This window comes from Stegostoma tigrinum, chromosome 2, assembly GCF_030684315.1.
Source record: "Stegostoma tigrinum isolate sSteTig4 chromosome 2, sSteTig4.hap1, whole genome shotgun sequence".
In the NCBI taxonomy this organism is placed as follows: domain Eukaryota; kingdom Metazoa; phylum Chordata; class Chondrichthyes; order Orectolobiformes; family Stegostomatidae; genus Stegostoma; species Stegostoma tigrinum.
This window is the reverse complement of record NC_081355.1, coordinates 45,089,242-45,115,086: the sequence shown is the minus strand read 5'-3', so window position 1 is coordinate 45,115,086 and position 25,845 is coordinate 45,089,242. Positions and strand designations below refer to the sequence as shown.

General features: G+C 43.4%; 1 protein-coding gene across 1 annotated transcript in view; it reads right to left on the bottom strand.

Annotated features, from left to right (window-relative positions):
* Positions 1-25,845, bottom strand: part of LOC125465759 (E3 ubiquitin-protein ligase MARCHF11-like) — a 158,100-nt gene that overhangs the window by 107,956 nt on the left and 24,299 nt on the right. Inside the window, exon 2 of the mRNA XM_048559556.1 lies at positions 14,858-15,013. Coding sequence (XP_048415513.1) covers positions 14,858-15,013 — 156 coding nt within the window. The remainder of the gene's footprint in view (positions 1-14,857; positions 15,014-25,845) is intronic.

The following is a 25,845-nucleotide window of genomic DNA, read 5'->3' as shown; positions in this document are numbered from 1 at the left end:
GAAGTCACTTCAGTAGAATGTCTTCATTCTATATACATAATAGAAGAGCCAAGATTCTTTACTCAGAGTAGTAAGGGAATGGAACGCTTTGCCTGCAACAGTAGTAGATTCGCCAACTTTAAGTACATTTAAGTCATCATTGGGCAAGCATATGGACGTACATGGAATAGTGTAGGTTAGATGGGCTTCAGATTGGTATGACAGGTCGGCACAACATCGAGGGCCGAAGGGCCCTGTACTGTGCTGTAATGTTCTATGTTCTATACGTGATTCAATGCTCCAGCTAATTGTACAACAGAGCAGCTAAGTAATCGCTTAAAAGTAATGGGATTGCATTGCCACGTGGCTGCAGGAATTCCAGTGTTTGACAAGGTTGAAGATAATAGGAACTGACAAGAGACTTTACAATGGTCTGTTATATCAGTTATATTATGCTGAGTCATTCAGGTCTACTAAGAGTTAAGATTGTAGGAAATCAGTTACTGTTTTCTTCTTATTGGTAAAGATAGCATTCGGGATTGGTCACGTGCATGGATAACTTTAAATAAGGCATACACTTGGCACAGAGGCCTGTGTATAAAACATCCTAGGAGACCCCTGATTTTTCAGCCGGACTTTGCTGAATAACACGCTAGGAGGTACCTTACCTCATGACATCAAGAAGCGTTCCAGCCCGGCCAGCTGCCAACTCTCCCAGATAATAACATTTGTGGTTAGTTACGGAACCCGGGATAGTGAAGGTCAGTGATTGAGATATTTCTAGTACTTAAAAGCGTGTGTTATTTAATAAATGATTGGATTTTATAGAGTTCTAAGTGTCTCCGCTGTATCTTCATCTATATATATATATACTATTGTCTCACAGAGATAGACAACCAGTATGGGAACAACTGATCAGGCCTCATACACACATTTAAAGGCATTGGCTGTAGGGAAAGTAGAACTGGATTTAAGTATATATGAGAGGAACAAGTGACGTTCAAGCCATGGAAAGAATAAAATACAACCTAATACAATATCTAAACCAGTCCTCCCGTGTTATCCCACTTTTGCCTGAACCCCTTACCCAAATCTGGGGCAAAGCATGGCAATTATATATAGGACATACCATACACTCCAACAACAGGACGAAGCCTAAGCAGACAACATTGAACCTTGTACTACTTGGTTTGACGAATTGAGAAACAAATGTACAGATGCACATTTGAATCATCTCCCTTGAACTGGCTATTGTGCAGTTATTTTTAATTTTATATATAATATGCCTGATTTGTTACCCTAAGAGGGTCACACAGAAAATATCAATGGGGATTTAGAAACTGGGTCTATAAGGCGTTAGAAAAGGGGCCTAAGTTAAAAGACCAATTAGTAGAAATGACCTATCTAATACCTTTGCAACCCTCAGCTGGATACCTGGCTAGTACTGATGGGTGACAGATGGCAAAAGTCAATACCATTATACTGGCTACTTGGGCTTAGGCCTAGTGCCGGAAATAGGGACTATGAGATGGTTAGGATATATATTCATCTGTGGCAGTGAGCAAATTTCCAGGCAAACCCTGTACCAGATGAACCTTGTGCACTTTAAAGGCCAGTGTCCACAGGAATCTGTAGGTGAACCCTTGTCCAAAATTAAACAGAACATCCCAGAGAGACCTTGTGTCAGAAAGGGTTTAAAGAAAGGTGGAAAGACAGAGACCTGATAAACAATGGGGAAAAGCAATTTCAGGGCAGGATTAAATTATCCTTTACTAGGTAAAGGAGGCATAAGACTTATAGTGAGCATCTGTTTCTTATGTTTGTATTTAAAAAAATGAAATTTGGATGAAGAGATGTTTATATGACCAGAATGACATAGGAAAACAAAAGTTCTGTACTTGTCAGAATCTTTCCCTAGTCAGATTGGAGTGATGCTCTTCCTTGAAGAAACTATCAGAAACCTGTACTCGGGTTCCAGTGATCAATTATTACAACTCAAAACAACAATAAGAAGTATGTAGAGTCAGTGCTGTCACAGGACTAGTAATCAGGACCCTAGATTAATAATCTGGGGACTAGAGTTCAAATCCTGTCATGTCAAATGGTGAAACTAACTGAATAAAAATCTGGAAATAAAAGGCTACTGTCATAAAACTACAGAAGATTCTGTAAAAATTCATCCGATTCACTAAAGTCCTTTTTGGAAGGAGATCTGCCATTCCTACCTGATCTGGCCAACATATAGCAGCAATATGGTTGAACAATTAGGGATACACAATAAATGTTAGCTGTGATGCCTACATATAATGAATATATTTTTAAAATGTATTAAATTCATGATTAAGAGATGAACTAAATAAATTACTGTACCATACGTGCTTTTAGATATTACTTATTCATGTACTATTGAAACCAAAACAGATGAGAATACTGAAACAGTAAAAATTACTTTCTAACAAATCTATACAAATAATTTAATCAATTAAAAGTTGTTTAGGGAAAGATACTGAATCACGTTATTTTTATCTATTGTATGAACATTATATTATTGTTTATTTTAGTATGAATGTATTTCATTATTCCTTGGTGGATTTCAGTTTATATAATTCAACAGTTTTAGTAGTTCTGAAAGTTTATTTTCTAACAAAAGAATTTAAACCATTCATCCAATCATTACGTAAAATAATGGAATTGCGTGCACTTAATATTGCCATAGCAAAAGAAAATCCATGAATATATCAATAGTATCCTATTGGGCTTACAGTATCCATTTTCCATATATTATGCTCGAAGTAGTATGATCAAAATCTTGTCAATATGATAATATTGTAAAATAGTGTCTTTGATAAAATAACAAATAACTCCTTAATGATGAGGGAGCCTAGGAAATCAGTGCAAAAGACAAGGCTAAAGCATTTGCACAACCCTCTGCCGGAAGTACCCGGTGGTAGAGAATGCAAAGGCTGCGGATTACTGTACTGGCTACTTGGGCTTAGGCCTAGTGCCGGAAGTAGGGGCTGTTAGAGATAGTTACGATATATATTCATCTGTGGCAGTAAGCAAATTCCCAGGCAAACCCTATGGCTATTCCAGCAATAGTAGTAAAGATTTACATTCCAGAACAAGCATGCCACAAGTCATTGATAATAAAATGTGAGGCTGGACGAACACAGCAGGCCAAGCAGCATCTCAGGAGCACAAAAGCTGACGTTTCGGGCCTAGACCCTTCATCAGAGAGGGGGATGGGGGGAGGGAACTGGAATAAATAGGGAGAGAGGGGGAGGCGGACCGAAGATGGAGAGTAAGGAAGATAGGTGGAGAGAGTGTAGGTGGGGAGGTAGGGAGGGGATAGGTCAGTCCAGGGAAGACGGACAGGTCAAGGAGGTGGGATGAGGTTAGTAGGTAGCGGGGGGTGCGGCTTGGGGTGGGAGGAAGGGATGGGTGAGAGGAAGAACCGGTTAGGGAGGCAGAGACAGGTTGGACTGGTTTTGGGATGCAGTGGGTGGGGGGGAAGAGCTGGGCTGGTTGTGTGGTGCAGTGGGGGGAGGGGACGAACTGGGCTGGTTGAGGGATGCAGTAGGGGAAGGGGAGATTTTGAAACTGGTGAAGTCCACATTGATACCATATGGCTGCAGGGTTCCCAGGCGGAATATGAGTTGCTGTTCCTGCAACCTTCGGGTGGCATCATTGTGGCAGTGCAGGAGGCCCATGATGGACATGTCATCAAGAGAATGGGAGGGGGAGTGGAAATGGTTTGCGACTGGGAGGTGCAGTTGTTTTTTGCGAACTGAGCGGAGGTGTTCTGCAAAGCGGTCCCCAAGCCTCCGCTTGGTTTCCCCAATGTAGAGGAAGTCGCACCGGGTACAGTGGATGCAGTATACCACATTGGCAGATGTGCAGGTGAACCTCTGCTTGATGTGGAATGTCATCTTGGGGCCTGGGATGGGGGTGAGGGAGGAGGTGTGGGGACAAGTGTAGCATTTCCTGCGGTTGCAGGGGAAGGTGCCGGGTGTGGTGGGGTGGGAGGGCAGTGTGGAGCGAACAAGGGAGTCACGGAGAGAGTGGTCTCTCCGGAAAGCAGACAGGGGAGGGGATGGAAAAATGTCTTGGGTGGTGGGGTCGGATTGTAAATGGCGGAAGTGTCGGAGGATAATGCGTTGTATCCGGAGGTTGGTAGGGTGGTGTGTGAGAACGAGGGGGATCCTCTTGGGGCGGTTGTGGCGGGGGCGGGGTGTGAGGGATGTGTCGCGGGAAATGCGGGAGACGCGGTCAAGGGCGTTCTCGATCACCGTGGGGGGAAAGTTGTGGTCCTTAAAGAACTTGGACATCTGGGATGTGCGGGAGTGGAATGTCTTGTCGTGGGAGCAGATGCGGCGGAGGCGGAGGAATTGGGAATAGGGGATGGAATTTTTGCAGGAGGGTGGGTGGGAGGAGGTGTATTCTAGGTAGCTGTGGGAGTCGGTGGGCTTGAAATGGACATCAGTTACAAGCTGGTTGCCTGAGATGGAGACTGAGAGGTCCAGGAAGGTGAGGGATGTGCTGGAGATGGCCCAGGTGAACTGAAGGTTGGGGTGGAAGGTGTTGGTGAAGTGGATGAACTGTTCGAGCTCCTCTGGGGAGCAAGAGGCGGCGCCGATACAGTCATCAATGTACCGGAGGAAGAGGTGGGGTTTGGGGCCTGTGTAGGTGCGGAAGAGGGACTGTTCCACGTCTCCCGCATTTCCCGCGACACATCCCTCACACCCCGCCCCCGCCACAACCGCCCCAAGAGGATCCCCCTCGTTCTCACACACCACCCTACCAACCTCCGGATACAACGCATTATCCTCCGACACTTCCGCCATTTACAATCCGACCCCACCACCCAAGACATTTTTCCATCCCCTCCCCTGTCTGCTTTCCGGAGAGACCACTCTCTCCGTGACTCCCTTGTTCGCTCCACACTGCCCTCCAACCCCACCACACCCGGCACCTTCCCCTGCAACCGCAGGAAATGCTACACTTGTCCCCACACCTCCTCCCTCACCCCCATCCCAGGCCCCAAGATGACATTCCACATCAAGCAGAGGTTCACCTGCACATCTGCCAATGTGGTATACTGCATCCACTGTACCCGGTGCGACTTCCTCTACATTGGGGAAACCAAGCGGAGGCTTGGGGACCGCTTTGCAGAACACCTCCGCTCAGTTCGCAAAAAACAACTGCACCTCCCAGTCGCAAACCATTTCCACTCCCCCTCCCATTCTCTTGATGACATGTCCATCATGGGCCTCCTGCACTGCCACAATGATGCCACCCGAAGGTTGCAGGAACAGCAACTCATATTCCGCCTGGGAACCCTGCAGCCATATGGTATCAATGTGGACTTCACCAGTTTCAAAATCTCCCCTTCCCCTACTGCATCCCTCAACCAGCCCAGTTCGTCCCCTCCCCCCACTGCACCACACAACCAGCCCAGCTCTTCCCCCCCACCCACTGCATCCCAAAACCAGTCCCACCTGTCTCTGCCTCCCTAACCGGTTCTTCCTCTCACCCATCCCTTCCTCCCACCCCAAGCCGCACCCCCCGCTACCTACTAACCTCATCCCACCTCCTTGACCTGTCCGTCTTCCCTGGACTGACCTATCCCCTCCCTACCTCCCCACCTACACTCTCTCCACCTATCTTCTTTACTCTCCATCTTCGGTCCGCCTCCCCCTCTCTCCCTATTTATTCCAGTTCCCTCCCCCCATCCCCCTCTCTGATGAAGGGTCTAGGCCCGAAACGTCAGCTTTTGTGCTCCTGAGATGCTGCTTGGCCTGCTGTGTTCGTCCAGCCTCACATTTTATTATCTTGGAATCTCCAGCATCTGCAGTTCCCATTATCTCTGATGCCACAAGTCAAGCTGTTTCAGGACAGTTATAACACTGGAAACTAGCTGGCAACTTTGAAAATAGCACAAGCATCTCAACTTCATGAAGAAAAAATAAATCCAAACAGCCAATTACCATCCCATCAGTTAAAGCCTAATCATCAGTAATGCAATGGACAGTAGACCTGACAGTGCAATCAAATGGGAGTCAGTCATTCAATAATAGCCCACTTACAGACATCACTTTGGGTTCCAGCATCCCATTTAGCTCCTAATATAACATGCCTTGGTCCAAACTTGCTTTTTCAAGAGATAAAGTAAGGAAAGCCATTCTTGACATCAAGCCAGCCCAGCATTTGACTGAGTGTGACATATCAAAACTGGAGTATTTCGGAATCAAGAGGGCAATTATCCTCAATGTTGAAGTCATACTAGCACAAAGAAAAGTGATTGTTACTGCAGGAGGTCAATATTCTCAGTCAAAGGGCATCACTGCAAGAGATCCCCAGGATAGTTTCCTTGGCACAACCAACTTTAGCTGTTTCATTAAAACCTTCCCTCCATCATAAGTTCAGAAGTAGGAATGGTCACTGATGATTACATAATGTTGAACTCCATTTGCAACTTCTCAGATATTAAAGTAGTTTGTGCCCAAATGCAACAATATTTGGATAACATTTAGACTAGGGCTGAAATGTGGCAAATAACAATCTTGTCACAGATGCCAGGCATTGACCAACTCCAACAAGACAGAGTCCAGCCATCATCCCTTGATTTTCAACGGCATTACCATCAGCAGGGAAGCATCAGTACCAATATCCTGGTCAGTATCATTGGCCAGAAACTGAACTGGACCAGCCACATAAATACTACAAATAACAAATGCAGATCAGAATTCTGCAATAAGTAATGCATTTCCTAACTCTCAAAATCCTGTCTACTAAGTTATAAGTCACAAATGTAACGAATACCCTCCAATTGACTGGATGAGTGCAGCTCCAACATAGAACATAGAACATTACAGCACAGTACAGGCCCTTCGGCCCTCGATGTTGTGCCGACCTGTCATATCAATCTGAAACCCATCTAACCTACACTATTCCATTTACGTCCATATGCTTGTCCAACGACGACTTAAATGTACTTAAAGTTGGCGAATCTACTACCGTTGCAGGCAAAGCGTTCCATTCCCTTACTACTCTCTGAGTAAAGAAACTACCTCTGACATCTGTCCTATGTCTTTCCTCCTTCAATATAAAGCTATGCTCCCTCGTGCTCGCCGTTACCATTCTAGGAAAAAGGCTCTCCCTATCCACCTTATCTAACCCTCTGATTATTTTATATGTCTCAATTAAGTCACCTCTCAACCTTCTTCTCTCTAACGAAAACGGCCTCAAGTCCCTCAGCCTTTCCTTGTAAGACCTTCCCTCTATACCAGGCAACATCCTAGTAAATCTCCTCTGCACCCTTTCCAAAGCTTCCACATCCTTCTTATAACATCACTTAAGAAGTTTAGCAGTATCCAGGACAAAGCTGTATTTCTGACTATACCCAATCCAACACCTTCAACATTCCTTACACCAGCAACCTACAGTGAGGGCAATGTCTACTGTCCACAAGGTGCATTGAAACAAATTAGCAAGGCTCCTTAGAGAGCACCTTCCAGACCCAGTACGTCTATCACCTGGAAAGACAAAGGGAAACACTACCATCTGCAAGTTCTCTAAACCACACATCAACCTTAGAATTACAGAATCGCTACAATGTGGAAGCAATTCATTGAGCCCATCGAGTCTACCTGGATCTTCTAAACAGCATCCCATCCAGATCCACCCAGGCCCACCTCCAGCCCTCCACCCTATCCTTGTAACCCTGCATTTCTTATGGCTAATCCACCTAGCCTACAAATCCCTGGACATATTAAGGGCAACTTAGCATGGCCAATCCATCTAATCTGCATATTTTTGGACTTTGACTAGGAAATATATTGCCAATACCTCCATGTTGTTCTGTCAGAATCTGAAATTTGGGTCTAAGTCTAGTACTTCAAATTTAAATCAGGGCAACGACATGGGCATGAACATGAGATAGCCGAAGTGGACTGGCATACTAGGCTAGGGGACAGTTCAATAGAGACACAGGGGCAGTTATTCAAGTAGACATTCAGAATATGTACCATAAGTATATGTAGAAGGAAAAATTCTGAAAGGAGTACCCACTACTAGTGGTTAATTAAATATAAAATATAACCCAGCAATTCCAAATAGAAAGGGATGCAGAAAACATAGACCAGTTAGCTTAATGTCTGTCATAGGGAAGGTGTTAGAGACTAAAGAGATTATACTGGAAAACTGTCCTTGGGAAAAATTAGTATAGTTTTAATAATGACCTTTAATAGTGACTTGGCAGTAGCACTATTGATTGACCTGGCTGAATCTGAAAGGACATAGCTGGTAGTCTGGGTATGTGGCAAGAGGTAAAGGAACCAACCTGACCTCATCCTCATCAATCTGCCTGTCACAGATGCATCTGTCCATGCCTGTACTGCTAAAAATGACCACTGCATAGTCCTCTTGGAAACCAAGTTCCACGTTCACATTGAGAAAACCTTAAACTCTCTTGTGTGGCACTATCACTGTGGTAAAAGAGTTAGATTTCAAACTGATGTAGCAACTCAAGACTGGGCATCCATGAGGCACCATGGACCATCAGCAACAGCAGAATTGCACTCCAACACTATCTACAACATGATGTCCTGGCATTTTACCCATTTTACCATTACCATTAAGCCAATGGATCAACCCTGCTTCAATGAGAAGTGCAGGTGTGTATACCAAGAGTAGTACTAAGCATTCCTTAAAATGAGATGCCAATCCAATGAACCTTCAAAACAGGACTTTGTGCATACCAAATAGCATAAGCCACAGGTGATAGAAAGGGCTAAGCAATTCCGCAAGAAGAAAATCAGATCTCAGACTCTGCAGTCCTGCCACATCCAATCAAGAGTGGTAATGGATAATTAAGCAACCCCTTGGAGTAGAAGGTTCCACAAATACCTCCATTTCCAATGATGGGGGAGCCCAGCACATCAGTGCAAAAGGTACAGCTGAAGCATTAGCAACAATCTTCGACCAGAAATGCCAAGTGGATGATTCATCTTGGTCTCCTCTAGAGATTTCCAATATCACAGGTGCCAGTCCTCCGCCAAATCATTTCACTCACATAATATCAAGAAATAGCTGGAGGCATTAAATGCTGCAAAGGCTATGGACTTGACAACATTCAGGCACTGTACTGAAGGCATTGTACAGAAGGTATGTGCTCCAGAACTTTCCATGCCCCTATGTAAGCTGTTTCAGTACAGCTTCAATACTCACATCTACCTGACAATGTAGAAAATTGACAAGGCTCAAATACAAAAAGCAGGACAAATCCAAACTGGCTAATTAATGCTGCATCAGTCCACTCTCAATCATTAAATGTTGGATGGTATCATCAACAGTGTGGTCAAACAGCACTCACTTAGCAATAACCTGCTCACTGACGTCTAGTTGGGGTTCTGCCAGGGCCATTCAGCTCCTCACATCATTACAGCCTTGGCTCAAATATGGGCAAAAGAGCTTAATTCCAGAGGTGTGGTGAAAGTGGCTGCCCTTAACATCACGGCAACATCTGAACAAGGGCGGCCTTAAGAATGCCTAGCAAAACTGGAGTGAATGGGAATAAGGCGAAAACTCTGTACTGCTTGGACTCACCTAGAACAACAAAGAACAAAGATTACAGCACAGGAACAGGCCCTTCAGCTTTCTAATCCTGCACCGACATGCTGTCTGTCACAACTAAAACTCCCTACCCTTCCGAGGGCCGTATACCTCTATTCACATCTTAATTCATATTTTTGTCAAGGCACTGTTCAAAAGTCACTATAGTATCTGCTTCCACCACCTCCTCCAGCAGTGAGTTCTTGGCACCCACCACACGGTGTATAAAAAAACTTGCCTTGTACATCACTTTTAAACCTTGCCCCTCGCACCTTAAACCCATGGCCCCTGGTAACTGGCTCTTCCACGCTGGGAAAAAGCTTCCAACTGTCCACTCTGTCCATGCCCTTCATAATCTTGTAGACCTCTATCAGGTCACCCCTCAACCTCTGTCATTTCAGTGAGAACAACCCACACTTCTCCAAACTCTCCTCATAGCTAATGCCTTTCATACCAGGCAACATCCTGGTAAATCTTTTCCGTACCCTCTCCAAAGCTACCACATCCTTCTGGCAGTAGGGCGACCAGAATTGAACACAATATTCCAAATGTGGCCTAACTATGGTTCTGTAAAGCTGCAATATCACCTGCCAATTTTTAAACTGAATGCCCCGGCTGATTAAAGCAAGCATACCACATGCCTTGTTGATTACCTTCTCCACTGGCATTGCTACTTTCAGTGACGTGTGTACCTTTACACGAAGATCTCTCTGCCGATCAGTATTCTTAAGGGTCCTGCCATTTACTGTATATTTTTCATCTGGATTAGGCCTTCCAAAATGCATTACCTCTTACTTTTTCGGATTAAACTCCATCTGCCATCTCTCTACCCAAGTCACCAACCGATCTATATCCAGCTGTATCCTTTGACAGTCCTCATCGCTATCCACAATTCCACTAATCTTTGTGTCATCAGCAAACCTACCAATCAGAAAAGTTACATTTTCCTCCAAATCATTCATATATATTAGAAATAGCAATGGTCCCAACATTGATCCCTGACGAATACCACTAGTCACAGCCATCCATTCAGAAATGCACACTTCCACAGCTATCCTCAGTCTTCTATGACCAAGCCAGTGTTTTATCCATCTTGCAAGCTCACTCTGACTCAGTGCGACTTAACTTCTGTATCAACCTGCCATGAGAGACCTTGTCAAAGGCCTCACTGAAGTCCATGTAGACAACATCCACTGCCCTATCCTCATTGATCATCTTTGTCACTGTCTCAAAATAACTCAACCAAGTTAGTGAGAGACAAGCTCCCCTTCACAAAAACATGTTGCCTCTTGCTAATACACCCACTGATTTCCAAGTGGGCGTAAATCCTGTCTTGAAGAATCCTCTCCAATAATTTCCCAACCACTGGCGTAATACTTACTGCCCTGTAATTGGCTGGATTATTCTTACCACCCTTCTTAAACAAAGAAACAACATTGGCTATTCTCCAACCTTCTGGGACCTCCGCTGTAGCCAGTGAGGATACAAAGACTTCGCTCAAGGCCCCAGCAATTTCCTCCTTTGCCCCTCTCAGTATTCTGGATTATATCCCATCGGGCCCTGGTGACTTGTCTACATCAATATTTTTCAAGATCCCCAATACCTCCTCCCTTTTGATCTCAACATGATCCAAACTATCCATACGCCCATCCTCAGCTTCATCATCCATCAAGTCCTTCTCCATGGTGAATACTAACGCAAAGTGCTCATTTAATGCCTCACCCATTTCCTCTGGCTCCACACATAACTTCCCTTCCCTGTCCTTGAGTGGGCCAACCCTCTCTCTGGCTACTCTCTTGCTCATTACATATGCATAAAAAGCTTTGGGATTTACCTTAATCCTGTTGGCCAATGACTTTTCATGACCACTTTTATCCCTCCTGACTCCTTGCTCAAGTTTCTTTTGACTTTGCTTGTATTCCACCCTCGCTTTGTGTTTCCCAGCCTCCTAGCCTTGGTAAATGCTTCCTTTTTCTTTTTGATTAGACTTACAATATCTCGTTATCCAAGGTTCCCTAAACTTGCCATACTTACACTTCATCCTCACAGAAATGTACCGGTCCTGAGTTCCCATTAACTCAGACTTGAAAGCCTCGAACATACCATTTGTTGATTTGCTCTCAAAAATCTGCCTCCAATCTATATTCATCAGTTCCTTCCTTGTATTGTTGTAATTTGCCTTCCCCAAATTTAGCACCTTCAACTGACAACTACACCCATCTTCAGCCATCAGTACTTTAAAGCTTACTGAATTGTGATCACTGTTCTCAAGCTGCTCCTCCACTGAATATCTGGCACAAAGAAAGGTCATTATGTTGTTGTTCATTAGAGAGAAGAAGGTTGAGAGGTGACTTAATTGAGACATATAAAATAATCAGAGAGTTAGATAGGGTGGATAGAGAGAGCCTTTTTCATAGGATGGTGACGGCGAGCATGAGGGGGCATAGCTTTAAATTGAGGGGTGAAAGATATAGGACAGATGTCAGAGGTAGTTTCTTTACCGTAGACAGTAGTAAGGGAATGGAACGCTTTGCATGCAATGGTAGTAGATTTGCCAACTTTAAGTACATTTAAGTCGTCATTGGACAAGCATATGGACGTAAATGGAATAGTGTAGGTTAGATGGGTTTCAGATTGATATGACAGGTCGGCACAACATCGAAGGCCGAAGGGCCTGTACTGTGCTGTAATGTTCTATGAAGTCAGTCATGTCCAGAGGAGTTCCTCAGGTTAATATCCTGTAACTAACCATCTTCAGCCGCTTTATCAATTATTATCCCCATGAGAAGTAGGGATGATTGTTGATGATTGCACAATGTTCAGCATCATTTGAAATTCCTCTGACTTTGAAGGAGTACTTGACCAAATGCAGTAATATTTAGACAATATCCAGCTGAGAAAGAGCGAGTAACATCCATGACACAAAACCGTCAGGCAATGACCAGCTCCAGCAAGAGAGAATCTAACCATCATCCCTTGATATTCAACTGGATTATAATCACTGAATTCCCCACTATCTACATCCTGTGGGGTTACATTTGAATAGAAACTGAACTGGACTGGTCATATAAATACAGTGGATATAAAAGCAGGTCAGGGTCTGAAAATCTTGCAGCTAGTAAATCACTTCATGACTCCCAAGAACCTTTTCCCCATCTACAAGGCACAAATCATGAGTGTGATGGAATCTTTCCCACTTGCCTGAATGAGTGCAGCCCCAACAATAATCAAGAAGCTTGACACAATGTAGGACAACACAGTTCACTTGATGAAACAACATTCACTCTCTCCACCATCAATGCTCAATAACAGCATCCTGTACCATCTACAAGATGCGCTGTAGAAATTCACTCAGACTTCTTAGACAGTTCCAGACTTGGAAATATATCGCCTTTACTTCAATGTCACTGGATTAAGATCCTGGAACTCCCTTCCTGTCGGCATTGTTGGTCTATCTAAAGTAGATACACTGCATTGGTTGAAGAAGATAGTTTACCACCACTTTTATCAAGGCCGGCTAGGCAGTAAATGCTTGCCTGTTCAGCAATGCTCGCATCCCATAAATAAATAATAAAATGAAGGGAATTACATATAAAAGTAGCAGTGTTATGTTTCAGGGCATTGACAAGACCACACCTTGAATGTTGTGTGACGTGTTGGACATGTGTCATTTAAGGAAGGATATAAATGCATTGGAGATGGCTCAGAGGCAGTTTACTTGATAAGACAACCTGCTCATTCCAGGTATTTATGAAGATAGGTTGGACAAGCTGCACTTATTTCCGCTGGAGTTTAAAAGAGTGAGGGGATTATCAGCAGTTAATGGTAACGTAAATTTGAAGCACAAACAGATTGTGCTGGATCATATTGACTGGTAAATCAGGCTCTTGGGCCAAATGGTTTACTTGTCTGCTCCTAGTTTGTATGTTCATTTGTCAATGCCATGGGTATATTTATAATAAATGGACAGCAGAGGTTCAAGTAGGCAGCTCACTGCCACCCTCTCAATGGCAATTAGGATTAGCTTCGAGAGTGATGTCCACATTATATGAATATATAAATATAGGTCACTGAAGACGGCAGTCCAGGTAGATAAGGTAGTAAAAAAAGCCTATGGCTTGCTTGCTTTCATTGGAAGGGGCACTGAATATAACGATGAGCGAATTACGTTACAGCTTTGTAGGACTTTTGTTCGGCAACACTTGGAATATTGTGTACAGTTCTAGTCACCACACTATCAGAAGGATGTGGATGCTTTGGAGAGGATACAGAAAAGGATTATCAGGATGCTGCCTGGTATGGGGGAATTTTAGCTATGAAGAAAGGTTGGAGAGGCTGGGTTAGTTTGCACTGTAACTCAGGAGGTTGAGGGGCGACCTTATATAAGTTTATAACATTGTGAATGGCAATGAATACAGTGGAAAGTATGAGGCTTTTATCCATGGTAGACAAGTCAATTTCTAGGGGACAGAAGGTCAAGGTGTTGAGGCTGGGTAGTTTAGATGAGATGTGCAAGTCAAGTTTTTTGCGCAAAGGGTGGTGAGTGCCTGAAACACACTGCCAGAGGAGATGGTGGAATCAGATACAATAGCAGCATTTAAAAAGCACCTGGACAAGTACACGAATAGGAAGGGAATAGAGGGATATGGATCCTGTAAGGGAAGATAGTTTTAGTATGGAAGGGCAAAACATGCCAACGCAGGCTTGGAGGGCCACAAGACCTGTTCCTGTGCTGTATTGTTTTTTGTTCTTTGTTATTTGTTCTACAAATCTTCTCATACCTTTAATACTAATGTGAGACAATATAGCTTTAACTCAGTGTGCTCTTTCATATTCCATATAAATCATTACTTGTTATTTTAAAATAAGCTATAATTACACTAGGAAGAAATGTAATATTGGTATAAACTTGGCTATTTGACATGACTTTATTGTATTCAACAGTCAAATTCTCATGCTCAGATCTTACCCTGCTGGACAGTTGAAGAATACTTTAATTTGAGGCTATGTCACCATTTGATGAACTAACTGCAGACTTATTCTCAATATTTCGGATAGTCCACCATTGTGAGCAGTGACTACATGTGAATCTTCTAAATGAAGTTCACTGGATAGTAAAGATGTACAAGTAAAACTAATTAGCTTCAGCCATGTCTACCATTATCACTCACTATTCTTGATATAAAAGCCTTCCTGAGATACAGACATCTCAGCCAATGATATTAATCATATATATTAATTAATACTTCATATGATGACTGTTTACCTGACAAGGTCTTTTCATTCGTATTGCCACAACATGGTATCTGTAGCAGCAAATCTCACAGCTCCATGACCCTCTTTCACTAATCCACTTCAAAAGGCATGGTTGGTGAGAGTAACGTACTGAACCATCACATCGACAAGGACTCAGCAATTCGCCCTTAAGTAGGCACAAAGGGAGAACAAAATACAAAAGATTTGACAAACATTAACCACTGGCTAATGTAAATATGCTTAGTTCAGATTTATATCCTCAGGCACTATCCAACTCTCAAAATTTTCTAATTAATATAGATGCACTTTAAAGCATTTTATAACTGAGTATACTTCTGTCAATTTCATTGTCTTCTTGTGTTACTTGGGCTTAAAGGACTAGTAAAAAGTTTAGAACTGAAATGAAAACCCCTGATCTCAAGTTTGGATAAATTTCCCCAAATGCAACTTCAATTCCTTTACATCTTTTAATTTGGCACACAAGGATTTGAGATTTCCATCCATATTGAGAATATCATCCCCTCATCTTGTGACCGATATGGGTGCATGATTTATACTTCAGCTACTTAGGGCTTATTGACCTATACCTCTGGGAGTAATTCACAATTTTGTTTTCCTTTACACAGTGAGTTTCTGACCTCAAATATGCAGCAAGGGAAGGTATCAGCTATTGATCTTGAATGAGATAACAAGAGAAAAAAAAAGGGAACAGTTACCATCTCCCCTGTCAAATAGCGTTTGAGTGGCATAATCTGAGATTTAGAAATGATTGATTGAAACATATTGATTGGGACTATGATGTTGTGGCCACAACGGAGACGTGGGTTTCACAGGGGCAAAAATGATTGCTAGATGTTCCAGGGTTTAAAACATTTAAAAAGAACGGCGGGGGGGGGGGGGGGGGGGGGGAAGAGGAGGGGGTGTAGCATTGCTAATCAGAGAGTGCATCACAGCAAGAGAAACGAATGTTGCCGAGGAAGGTTTGTCAACTGAGTCAGTATGGGTGGAAGTTAGGAACAGCAAGGGAGCACTCACCTCATTGGGGGTTTTCTACAGACCCCCAAATAGCAGTAGGGAGATCGAAGAACTCATAGGCCGGCAGATTGTTGAAAAGTGCAAACGTAGCAGGGTTGTTGTTATGGGTGACTTCAGATGGTTTGGATGGAGCCGTTTTTGTCAGGTGTGTTCAGGAGGGTTTCCTTACTCAGCATGTCAACAGGCCAACGAGGGGAGAGGCCATTTTGGATTTGGTGCTCGGCAATGAGCCAGGATAGGTGTCAGATCTCGCGGTGGGGGTCACTTTGGCGACAGTGACCACAACAGCCTCACATTTACCATAGCCATGGAGAGGGAAAGGAGCAGTTACCAGGGGAAGACATTTAACTGGGGAAAAGGAAACTATGACGCTATCAGACAGGAGTTGGGAAGTACAGATTGGGAGCAATTGTTCCACAGAAAGGGCACAACAGACATGTGGAGACTGTTTAAGGAGCAGTTGTTGCGAGTGATGTATAAATTTGTTCCTCCGAGACAGGTAAGAAGGGGTAAGATTGAGGAGCCTTGGATGACGGGTACAAAGGTGCTTCTTGTCAAAAAGAAAAAGGCAGCTTACGTAAGGTGGAGGAAGCAAGGGTCTAGCACAGCTTTAGAGGATTACAGGCTTGCTCGGAAGGAGCTCAAAAGTGGACTGAGGAGGGCCAGGAGGGGGCACGAAAAAGGCTTGGCAGGAAGGATTAGGGAGAACCCGAAGGCATCTTACTCATACGTGAGGAATAAGAGAATGATCAGGGAGAAGGTAGGGCCCATCAGGGATAGCGTAGGGAACTTGTGCGTGGAGTCTGAGAAGATAGGGGAAGCCCTAAATGAGTTTTTTGCATCAGTTTTCACGAAGGAAAGGGACCTTGCTGTGAATGAGAACTTTGAGGAGCAGGGAAACAGGCTTGAACAGATCAAGATGAGGAAGTTGATGTGCTGTAAATTTTGGCAAACATTAAGATTGATAAGTCCCCATGGCCAGACCAGATTTATCCTAGGTTGCTCCGGGAAGCGAGAAAGGAGGTTGCTAAGCCGCTGGCGAAGATCTTTGCTTCCTCACTCTCCATGGGAGTCGTACTGGAAGATTGGAGGGTGGTAAATGTTGTTCCTCTTTTCAAGAAAGGAAATAGGTAAATCCCTAGAAATTACAGACCAGTCAGTCTTTGGTCCGCCTCCCCCTCTCTTCCTATTTATTTCAGAACTCTCTCCCCATCCCCCTCTCTGATGAAGGGTCTAGGCCCGAAACATCAGCTTTTGTGCTCCTGAGATGCTGCTTGGCCTGCTGTGTTCAGCCAGCTTCACACTTTGTTATCTTATATGAGTGTGCACTTGCTTTTGTCATTAAAGAAAGCTGTTGCATACATTTTACGTGTATTCTTATGAACAGCCATCATCTCTCATAAATTTATGCAAAGCTAAAGCTCTCTGAGTGTGTGTTTTTTTTAAACCGTATAATCTTTTCATAGGGGAGGAGGTCTTGAGATGCAGTGAGTAGTATCCTGGCTTCTAAACTAAAAGCTCTGGGTACAACCCAATTCCATGGCATAATGAGTGCAGACGGTACATTCGTGGCCAAATCTGTAATTCTTCCCAATATGCTGTTGCCACGGCTGACACAAAGAGTCTCCTGGTCTGTTGCCTAAGGCATAGACTAGAAGTAGGCTATTCAGCCCATCAAGTTTGTTGCACCATTCAATGAGATTAATGCTGACCTGATGGTAAAGGAATAATTAACTCCACCTTCCTGCCATGTTACCATATCCATTGATTCTTTTCTAATGCAACTCCAGGGCAGGTGGGAGTTGCACCCAGACTATCTAGCCCACAGGTTAAGACACTGCCACTTCACCAGGGGATCTTGGGTAGCACACACAAATATGTCTTTTGAATAACGGCAAAGTACTGTAGATGCTGACAATCTGAAAACAAAACAGAACTGCCACAGAAACTCAGAAATCTGTCAGCAACTTTGGAGGGAAACAATCTCTTCAAAAAAACAGAGTTTTGTGGAGCACCTACGCTCGGTTCATGACAAAAAAAACTACACCTCCCAGTCGTGAACCACTTCAACACCCCCTCCCACTCCTTGGATGACATGTCTATCCTGGGCCTCCTCCAGTGCCACAACAATGCCAACCAAAGGCTGGAGGAGCAGCACTTCACATTCCATTTGGGAAAGCTGCAGCCCAATGGTCTCAATGTGGACTTCACAAGCTTCAAAATCTCCCATCTCCTGACCTCATCCCAAGATCAGCCCATCTTGTCCCCACCTCCTTGAGATGTTCATTTTCCTTCCCACCTAGCCGCCCCTCCTTCCCCATTGACCAATGCCCCCATCCCAACTCCCTGCCTACACTCACTTTTATTGGCTTCATCCCCGCCCCCTTGACCTGTCCGTCTTCTCTCCACCTATCTACTCCCCTGATCCACCTTCCATCATTGCCACCCCCCTTCTATTTATTTCAGAGTCCCCTTCCCCTCTCCATTTCTGAAGAGGGGTCCACACCCGAAACATCAGCTTTCCTGCTCCTCTGAGGCTGGCTGGCATGCTGTGTTCACCCAGCTCTACACCTTGTTATCTCAGACTCCAGCATCGGCAGTTCCTACTATCTCTGAAAAAAAAGAGTTAAATGTTTTGATTTCAATATGATCCCTCTTTGGGTTGTTTTCGATGGTAAAAATATTATGACACAGAACAAAGTACATGAGTGTAACTTATCATGTCACTTCTTTAGTTTTTTAGTTACTGAAGATTAGTAGATGTTTCTTGAATAAAGGTGTATGTACCAAGTACGTCCAATGTGTGAATTTTTGGCCAATACCCCATGCAACTAAAACTGTCACCATAGCTATGGGATAAGTCAACAATTTATTTTGGACAGAAGTAGTCTATTGACGTTATATTAAACCACAGAGAGTGATTGATACTGACAATATTTAGTGAAACGGAGGATGTTTTTTCATGCGAGCATGCTTAGGGGAAGCAACGCCCCAGTGGTATTATCATTGGACTATTAATGCAGCGAGCCAGAAAATGTTCTGCCATGGATTTCAATTCAATAAATATTTGGAATCAAGGATCTAATGATGATTGTGAATCCATTGTCAAATGTTTTTAAAAGTCACCAATGTCCTTTAGGGAAGGAAACAGCCATCCTTACCCGATCTGGCCTACAAGTGACACCAGACCCACAGCAATGTGACTGAATCTTAACTGCCCTCTGGCCAGTTAGGGATGGGCAATAAATGCTGCCTCACCAGCAATGCCAGTTGGTGACACCAGTGAATGAATAAAGAAAAGAAAATCCATCATTTTGATGCACTGAGAAATGACGGTAGAAAAATACAAAGATTTCTTCTGGTAGTTCCTGAAAAGAAGAAAATGCCATACAGCACAACTATAAAATGCTACATGAGATTTAAAAAAAACGAGAGCTGGTTTATTTGCAAGTAATTTTTGCATATTCGTATACTATGCTAATGAGTATTGAGATTGCATGTTCAACAATTGTGTGCTACTCATTTTTATTTACTAATCTGAAATATAATTAGCCACATATGCTTAATGACTGACAACACGGAGCTAAAAGCAAAGCTTCCTGTCCTCTATCAACAATCAACTAACCTCATGAGTACTTCACCAGTTTTCCATTTTCACACAAATCATCCAAATGCCTATCCATCTGCCTAGCCCTCTAGAAACAGGATTGTAGACACAAAGCACAAAAAAACCTTTCAAATTACTTCCTTGGAATCATATGAATTGTAAAATATTTTCCAGATAGGTGTAGAGAATTAGTATTTCAGCAATTAGGGCAGAATTTCTTCCTCTCCCTTGTGGTAAGAGTCACAGCAAACTTGGTGACAAAGTATAAGTGAAAATCAGTTTCTCAATATTGAGAAAAATCTTCCTGAACTTCCTGAAGTCTTCAGTGTCAACTTCAGAAACTCTGCAGTAAGTAGCAACTATTCTATTTCTATGTATCTCATTAAAGTCCTAATTTACATCTCACCTCCAACTTGCCTTTCCTTTCACAAAAATGTAGGCAGCATAAATGCCCAACAGAAAAAACAAAGCCAAAAGTTGTGCATGCTGAATGCTTGTCCTGGACATCGTGCAATTATATTTTCTGCACAATATCCCTGCATATTCCATGACCGCCGTCTTCCTCAATCTTTCATCCATGCCTGTTAGCATCAGCAAACCATCTCACACGTCATTATTCCAGCTCTCAGGCCAACTAACCTATTTCTGGCTTTCAGTGCTTGACTTTGGAGTTGTGGACCTCTGAGTTGCATGTTTCTGCTAGGTTGTTTTGTGGAAAGGAATAGTCACTCATATTATGCATCTACAGAAAGCTTTTACAACAATGTAGACAACATGCACCTTATGGATGTTATCTTGCTTTCTTCGTGCTCTCTTTAAGCACTTGCTTGGACTCTGTCACTCTCTCTCTCTGCTTCATATCAGTTTTTAAGTGCACACTGACATTAGCACTGAGATACAAACTGCCATCCTCTTGAGAGGAATTCAGTTTGTGATGATGAAGAACTCAAAACAGACAATCTGTCTGTCAGGTAGATGGGAGGACTTGTCATTGTACATCACCTCGCAACTTAAAGCCACCTTAAGAGTGAAAGTATCGGATTAGCGATCATTCCATACATCTCCTCAGGGGTCAGAGATTAATGTGCATGATGGATGCAGGCTAACATTCAGTCTGAGAGATGTAGACCCGATGGTTATAATGAAGAACCTTAGCACACAACACTGGGCTATCATATTCTGGTATATGCCTCAAGAGATATCTAATTTCAGCAGTATGCGATGACAGTGCACTGACTGCATCTTTGCATCTTTTTCTCTAATGATCACATATTGTAAGTTATTTGTATTTATTTTAAAGTGGGATCTCCTAAAGATAACAATATAGTTATTCAGCAACACAAAAGATTGAGGTCTGCAACAATAACAGGATCCAGAAAAATAACAAGATCCAGGCGTCTTTCGCCATTCTGTTGAAAGTAGATCATCTTTTGAATGCAGACACTAGCGAGATGGAAAGGTGTGAGAAAAGGGGAGAGGAGGGTTGCCAGCAGAAGTGAGAAATGGGTTGGAGATTGCTGAGGGCCCTTTCAACTAAAGTACGTGAGAATCCTTGTTTGAGAGAATAGGACAAGTTGGAGACATCATGATGTAAAGTGGAACAGATGCAATGGAGACGGAGAAACTGGGAGAATAGAGCAGAACCCTGACCGGAGAGTGAGTTTGACATCGATATTGGTGGACAGTCTATCCTCAGAAATGGGATCAGAAAAGTTGAGGAAGGAAGGAGTACCGGAAATGAATCCGGTGAAAGTGAGAGGAAGATGAAAATTGGAAACAAGATTTGGAATTCCGGATAAGAGCAAGAAGCAGCAACAATGATGTCATTGACATACCACAGAAAAGTTGCAGAATGGGGCATGAGTAGGACTGGTACAAGTAATGTTCCATATATCTCACATAGAGATGGTCATAACTGGGATGCATGAATGCACCCATGGTCTCATCTTCGACTTGGAGAAAGTGAGAACAAGTCTGGCCAAGCAAAGGAGTGCAGTGGTAGATAGGAACTGTTCAGGACTCCTTTCAAAGAAGAAACAGGGTGACCTAAGACCACCTTAACAATGGATAAACAGGTAGAGGAATTGTATGCACATGGTGAAAAGGCAGCACTAAGGTCAGGAAACTTGAACTTGCGGAACTTACATAAACCATCTGAAGCATCATAAATTTACGTGGGAAGAGACTGGACAAAGGCAGAAGAAATAAATCAGGATAGGAGAAGTAAGTATTATGAGATAGGAACAGGCTGAGATAGTGGGTATGCCAGGAAGTCCTATTTGGGAAGTTGGCTTTGCAGGATTCGTGGACAATAAGGTGGGAAGCTGCAGACGGAAAATCTCTACAGTGATAAGATTAGTATCAGTTTTAGTTGATTGTTCAGCAGGACCTGGCTGACTACAGTGGATGCAAACCTACTGTGGAAGCAGTCAAGCACATGCACACCATAGTCAGCGCAGTACTGTAAGTGTTTATGGTCACATCCATCTTTAGAATCATAGCATCCCTGCAGTGTGGAAACAGGCCCTTCAGCCCAACAATTTAGCATGGCCAATCCACCTAACATGCACATCTTTGGACTGTGGGAGGAAACCAGAGCACCCGGAGGAATCCCACACAGACACAGGGAGAATGTGCAAACTCAACACAGACAGTCACCCGAGGCTAGAATCGAACCCGGGTCCCTGGTGCTGTGACACTGAGACACTATGCCATCCCAAATTCTAATGTACTGAGTGTGTCTGACAACACTGCTGTTTCTGTGCCTATATCTGCATTTTGACAAAGTCATAAATAGCCAAGCACAGGGAAATTATTTGTGGCTAAGATGGAGGTGGAGGTACCAGAGACCTTGGGCATTTCATCCTTGGCCAACTGCAGAGATGCGACAGTTATATATTTACCAGGTTGTGCACCCATGTCCAATCTAGAAAAGGTGTAAACCGAGGTAAAAGTCTTTGAGCTGATTAAAGGTCCAGATGTATGCCTTTAAGTGCACACCTTGAGGATTCAGTAGGTTACTGGACGTGGAGGTGGATCTGAAGGTTTCTCAGCTGACCTCTCTGTGGAGTTGTACAGGGTGCTGGCTTTGCATACATAAGAGAAGTCCATAAGATATAGGAACATAGGTCATTCAGCCCATTGAAATTTTCTCTGCCATTCAATTATACCTGGTATGTTTCCCAACCTTATTCTCCTGCCTTCACACCGTAGCCCTTGAATCCCTTTATCTATTAAGAACCTATCTATATTCCGTTTTAAGTACACTTGATGACTCAGCCTCCACAGCCCACTGTGGCAATGAATTCTACAGATTAACTACCTTCTGGCTGAAGGACTTCCTTCTCATTTCAGTACAAAAGGATTGTTCCTTCACTTTGCGGCTGTGCCCTTGAGCACTAGTCTCTCCTATTAGGGGAAATACCTTTTCCATGTCCACTCTACCCAGCTGTCTCAGTATTCTGTACACTTCACCGAGATTGCCTCTCATCCCTCTAAACTCCAATGAGAATAGACCCAGAATTCTCAACTACTTTTCCTCATCCCTGGGATCATTCTTGTAAACATCCTCTGGACCCCTCTAATGTCAGCACATACTTCCTCCGATATGGGCCCAAAACTGCTCACAATGTTCTAAATGTGGTCTCTCCAGAGCCTGATACAGCCTCAACAATACCTCTCTACTCTGGTATTATAGCTCACTTGAAATGAATGCCAACATTACATTTGACTTCCTAACAGCCAAACAAATCTTCATGTTAACCTCAGAATTCTGAACTAGGGCTTCCAAATCCCTTTTGTGATTCAGACTTTTAAAGTCTTTCCCCAGTTAGAAAACTGTCTTCACCTCTATTCTTTCAACAAAAGTACATAACCCCTCACTTTCCCACACTGTATTCCATCTGCCACTTTTTACCCACTTACCGAGTCAGTCCTAGTAGCGAGTTTTGAGAAGATTTGTAGTTCAGGTTGAGGTTCTGGATGTAAGTTTGCTCGCTGAACTGAAAGGTTCATTTTCAGACATTTTGTCACCATTCCAGCCAACATCATCAGTGAGCCTCCAGTGAAGCACACTGATGTTATGTTCCGCTTTCTATTTATGTGTTTAGGTTTCCTTGGGTTGGTGATGTCATTTCCTGTTCTTTTTCTCAGAGGGTGGTAGATGGGCTCCAAATCAATGTGTTGATCAACACATTGGTTTGGAGCCCAGCTATCACCCTCTGAGAAAAAGAACAGGAAATGACATCACCAACCCAAGGAAACCTAAACACATAAATAGAATGCAGAACATAACACCAGCACTTCACCGGAGGCTCACTGATGATGTTAGCTGGAATGGTGACGAAACGTCAGAAAACGAACCTTTCAGCTCAGCGAGCAAACTTACATCCAGAGTCTGTCCTAGTCTTTCTGCAACCTCCCCACATCCTCAACTCTACTTGTCCCTTCGCTGATTTTTGTGTCATCTGAAAACTTAGCAACTACACCCAGTTTCTTTGTCTGGATCATTAATGTATAACACGAATATTTGTGGTCCCAACACTGGCCCCTGCAGAACTCCACTAGTCACCAGCTGCCATCCTGAAAAAGACCCCTTTTATCCCTCTTCTCTGTTTTCTGCCAATCAGTCAATCCACTATCCATGCCAGTAACTTACACCTAACAGCACCAGCACCTCATCAAAGGCCTTTTGGAAATCTAAATTGATCATGTCATTTGGCTATCCTTTGTCTAACTTACTCATTACATCCTCAAAGAAAGAAGAAAAGGAATTAATTGGAAAAGATATTGATTTTATTGTCACATGTACCAAAATGCAGTGAAAAGCTTTGTTTATGAGCAGTACAGGCAGATCACAGCAAGCAATGGATATACAGATCAAAAAGACTTAAGAGGCATACAGGTTACATTATTTGAGGCTAGAGTCCATTCAACAATCAGATAATGGCCAGAAAGGAACTGTTCCTGAACTTGCTTGTGCGTGTGTTCAGGCTTCTATGTTTTCTGCCTGATGGAAGAAGTTGTAAGGAGGGCATTACCAGGGTATGGTGGATCTTTGATGATGTTGGCTGCCATTCCACAGCGGTGAGCCATGTAAATAGTGCTGTGGGGTCAAGGATCGAATTGATGTCCTTGTGGGTCCTGCAGGAAGCCAGCAGGTCTGTCCTGGGTCTGCGAGCTCAGCGTCACCAGAGAAACGTGCAGATTAAGAATGAAAAGTGCTGGTGAAAATGGGAGAGAAACACAGCACAATGAAGCTTACTGAAGTGGTTGTCCATTGTTATCACCCTTTACCTTTCTCTGGAAAGGTACAGCATATTCTTCTCATAGGTAAGAAGGAGCCCAATGTCTGCCACCCTCTTTACAATTCTGTCCCTATCAATTGGACAATGGGCTAGTTTTTACCACAATAAGACAAAGGGAGGGATAGAGTATGATAAAATGGATGCAAGTGCAGTTAGCAGGCACGCATGTACAACAGAGATAGGGAGTTGTTCCCAGTGAGCAAATAGGTAGTGCAGATGACAGAAGCAGTTACTGGTGTCAGAAGACGAGGTGGGTGAGAACTCTTGAGGGACATATTGCATGCAATACTGAGGTTGGAGTCCATCAGCTTTGAACAAGAACAAAGAACAAAGAAAATTACAACACAGAAACAGGTCCTTCGGCCCTCCAAACTTATGCTGCATGTCACAACTAAAATCCCCCACCCTTCCAGGGGCTGTATCCCTCTACTCCCATCCTATTTATGTATTTGTCAAGACACGCCTTAAAAGTCACTATTGTATCTGCTTCCAATACCTCACCCGGCAGTGAGTTCCAGCAGCCACCACTCTCTGTGTAAAAACCTTGCCTAGTACAGCACTTTTAAACCTTGCCCCTCTCACATTAAACCTATGGTCCCTGGTAACTGACTCTTCCATCCTGGGAAAAAACTGCTGACTGTCCAGTCTGTCCATGCCCTTCATAATTTTGTAGACGTCTATCTTTTCTGTACCCTCTCCAAAGCCAGCACATCCTTCTGGTAGTGTGTTCAATTCTGGTCACCACACTACAGATTCTATAAAACCGGATCATTACTTTACAATTTTTAAACTCAATGCCCTGGCCGATGAAAGCAAGCATGGCGTATGCCTTGTTGACAAACTTCCCACCTGCATTCGCTACTTTCAGTGACCTATGTACCTGTACACCCAGATCCCTCTGCCTATCAGTACTGTCAAAGGTTCTGCCATTTACTGTATATTTTCTATCTGGATTAGACCTTCCAAAATGCATTTTTCCACATTAAACTCCATCTGTCATCTCTCTGCCCAAGTCACCAACTGATCTATATCCAGTGTATCCTTTAATGG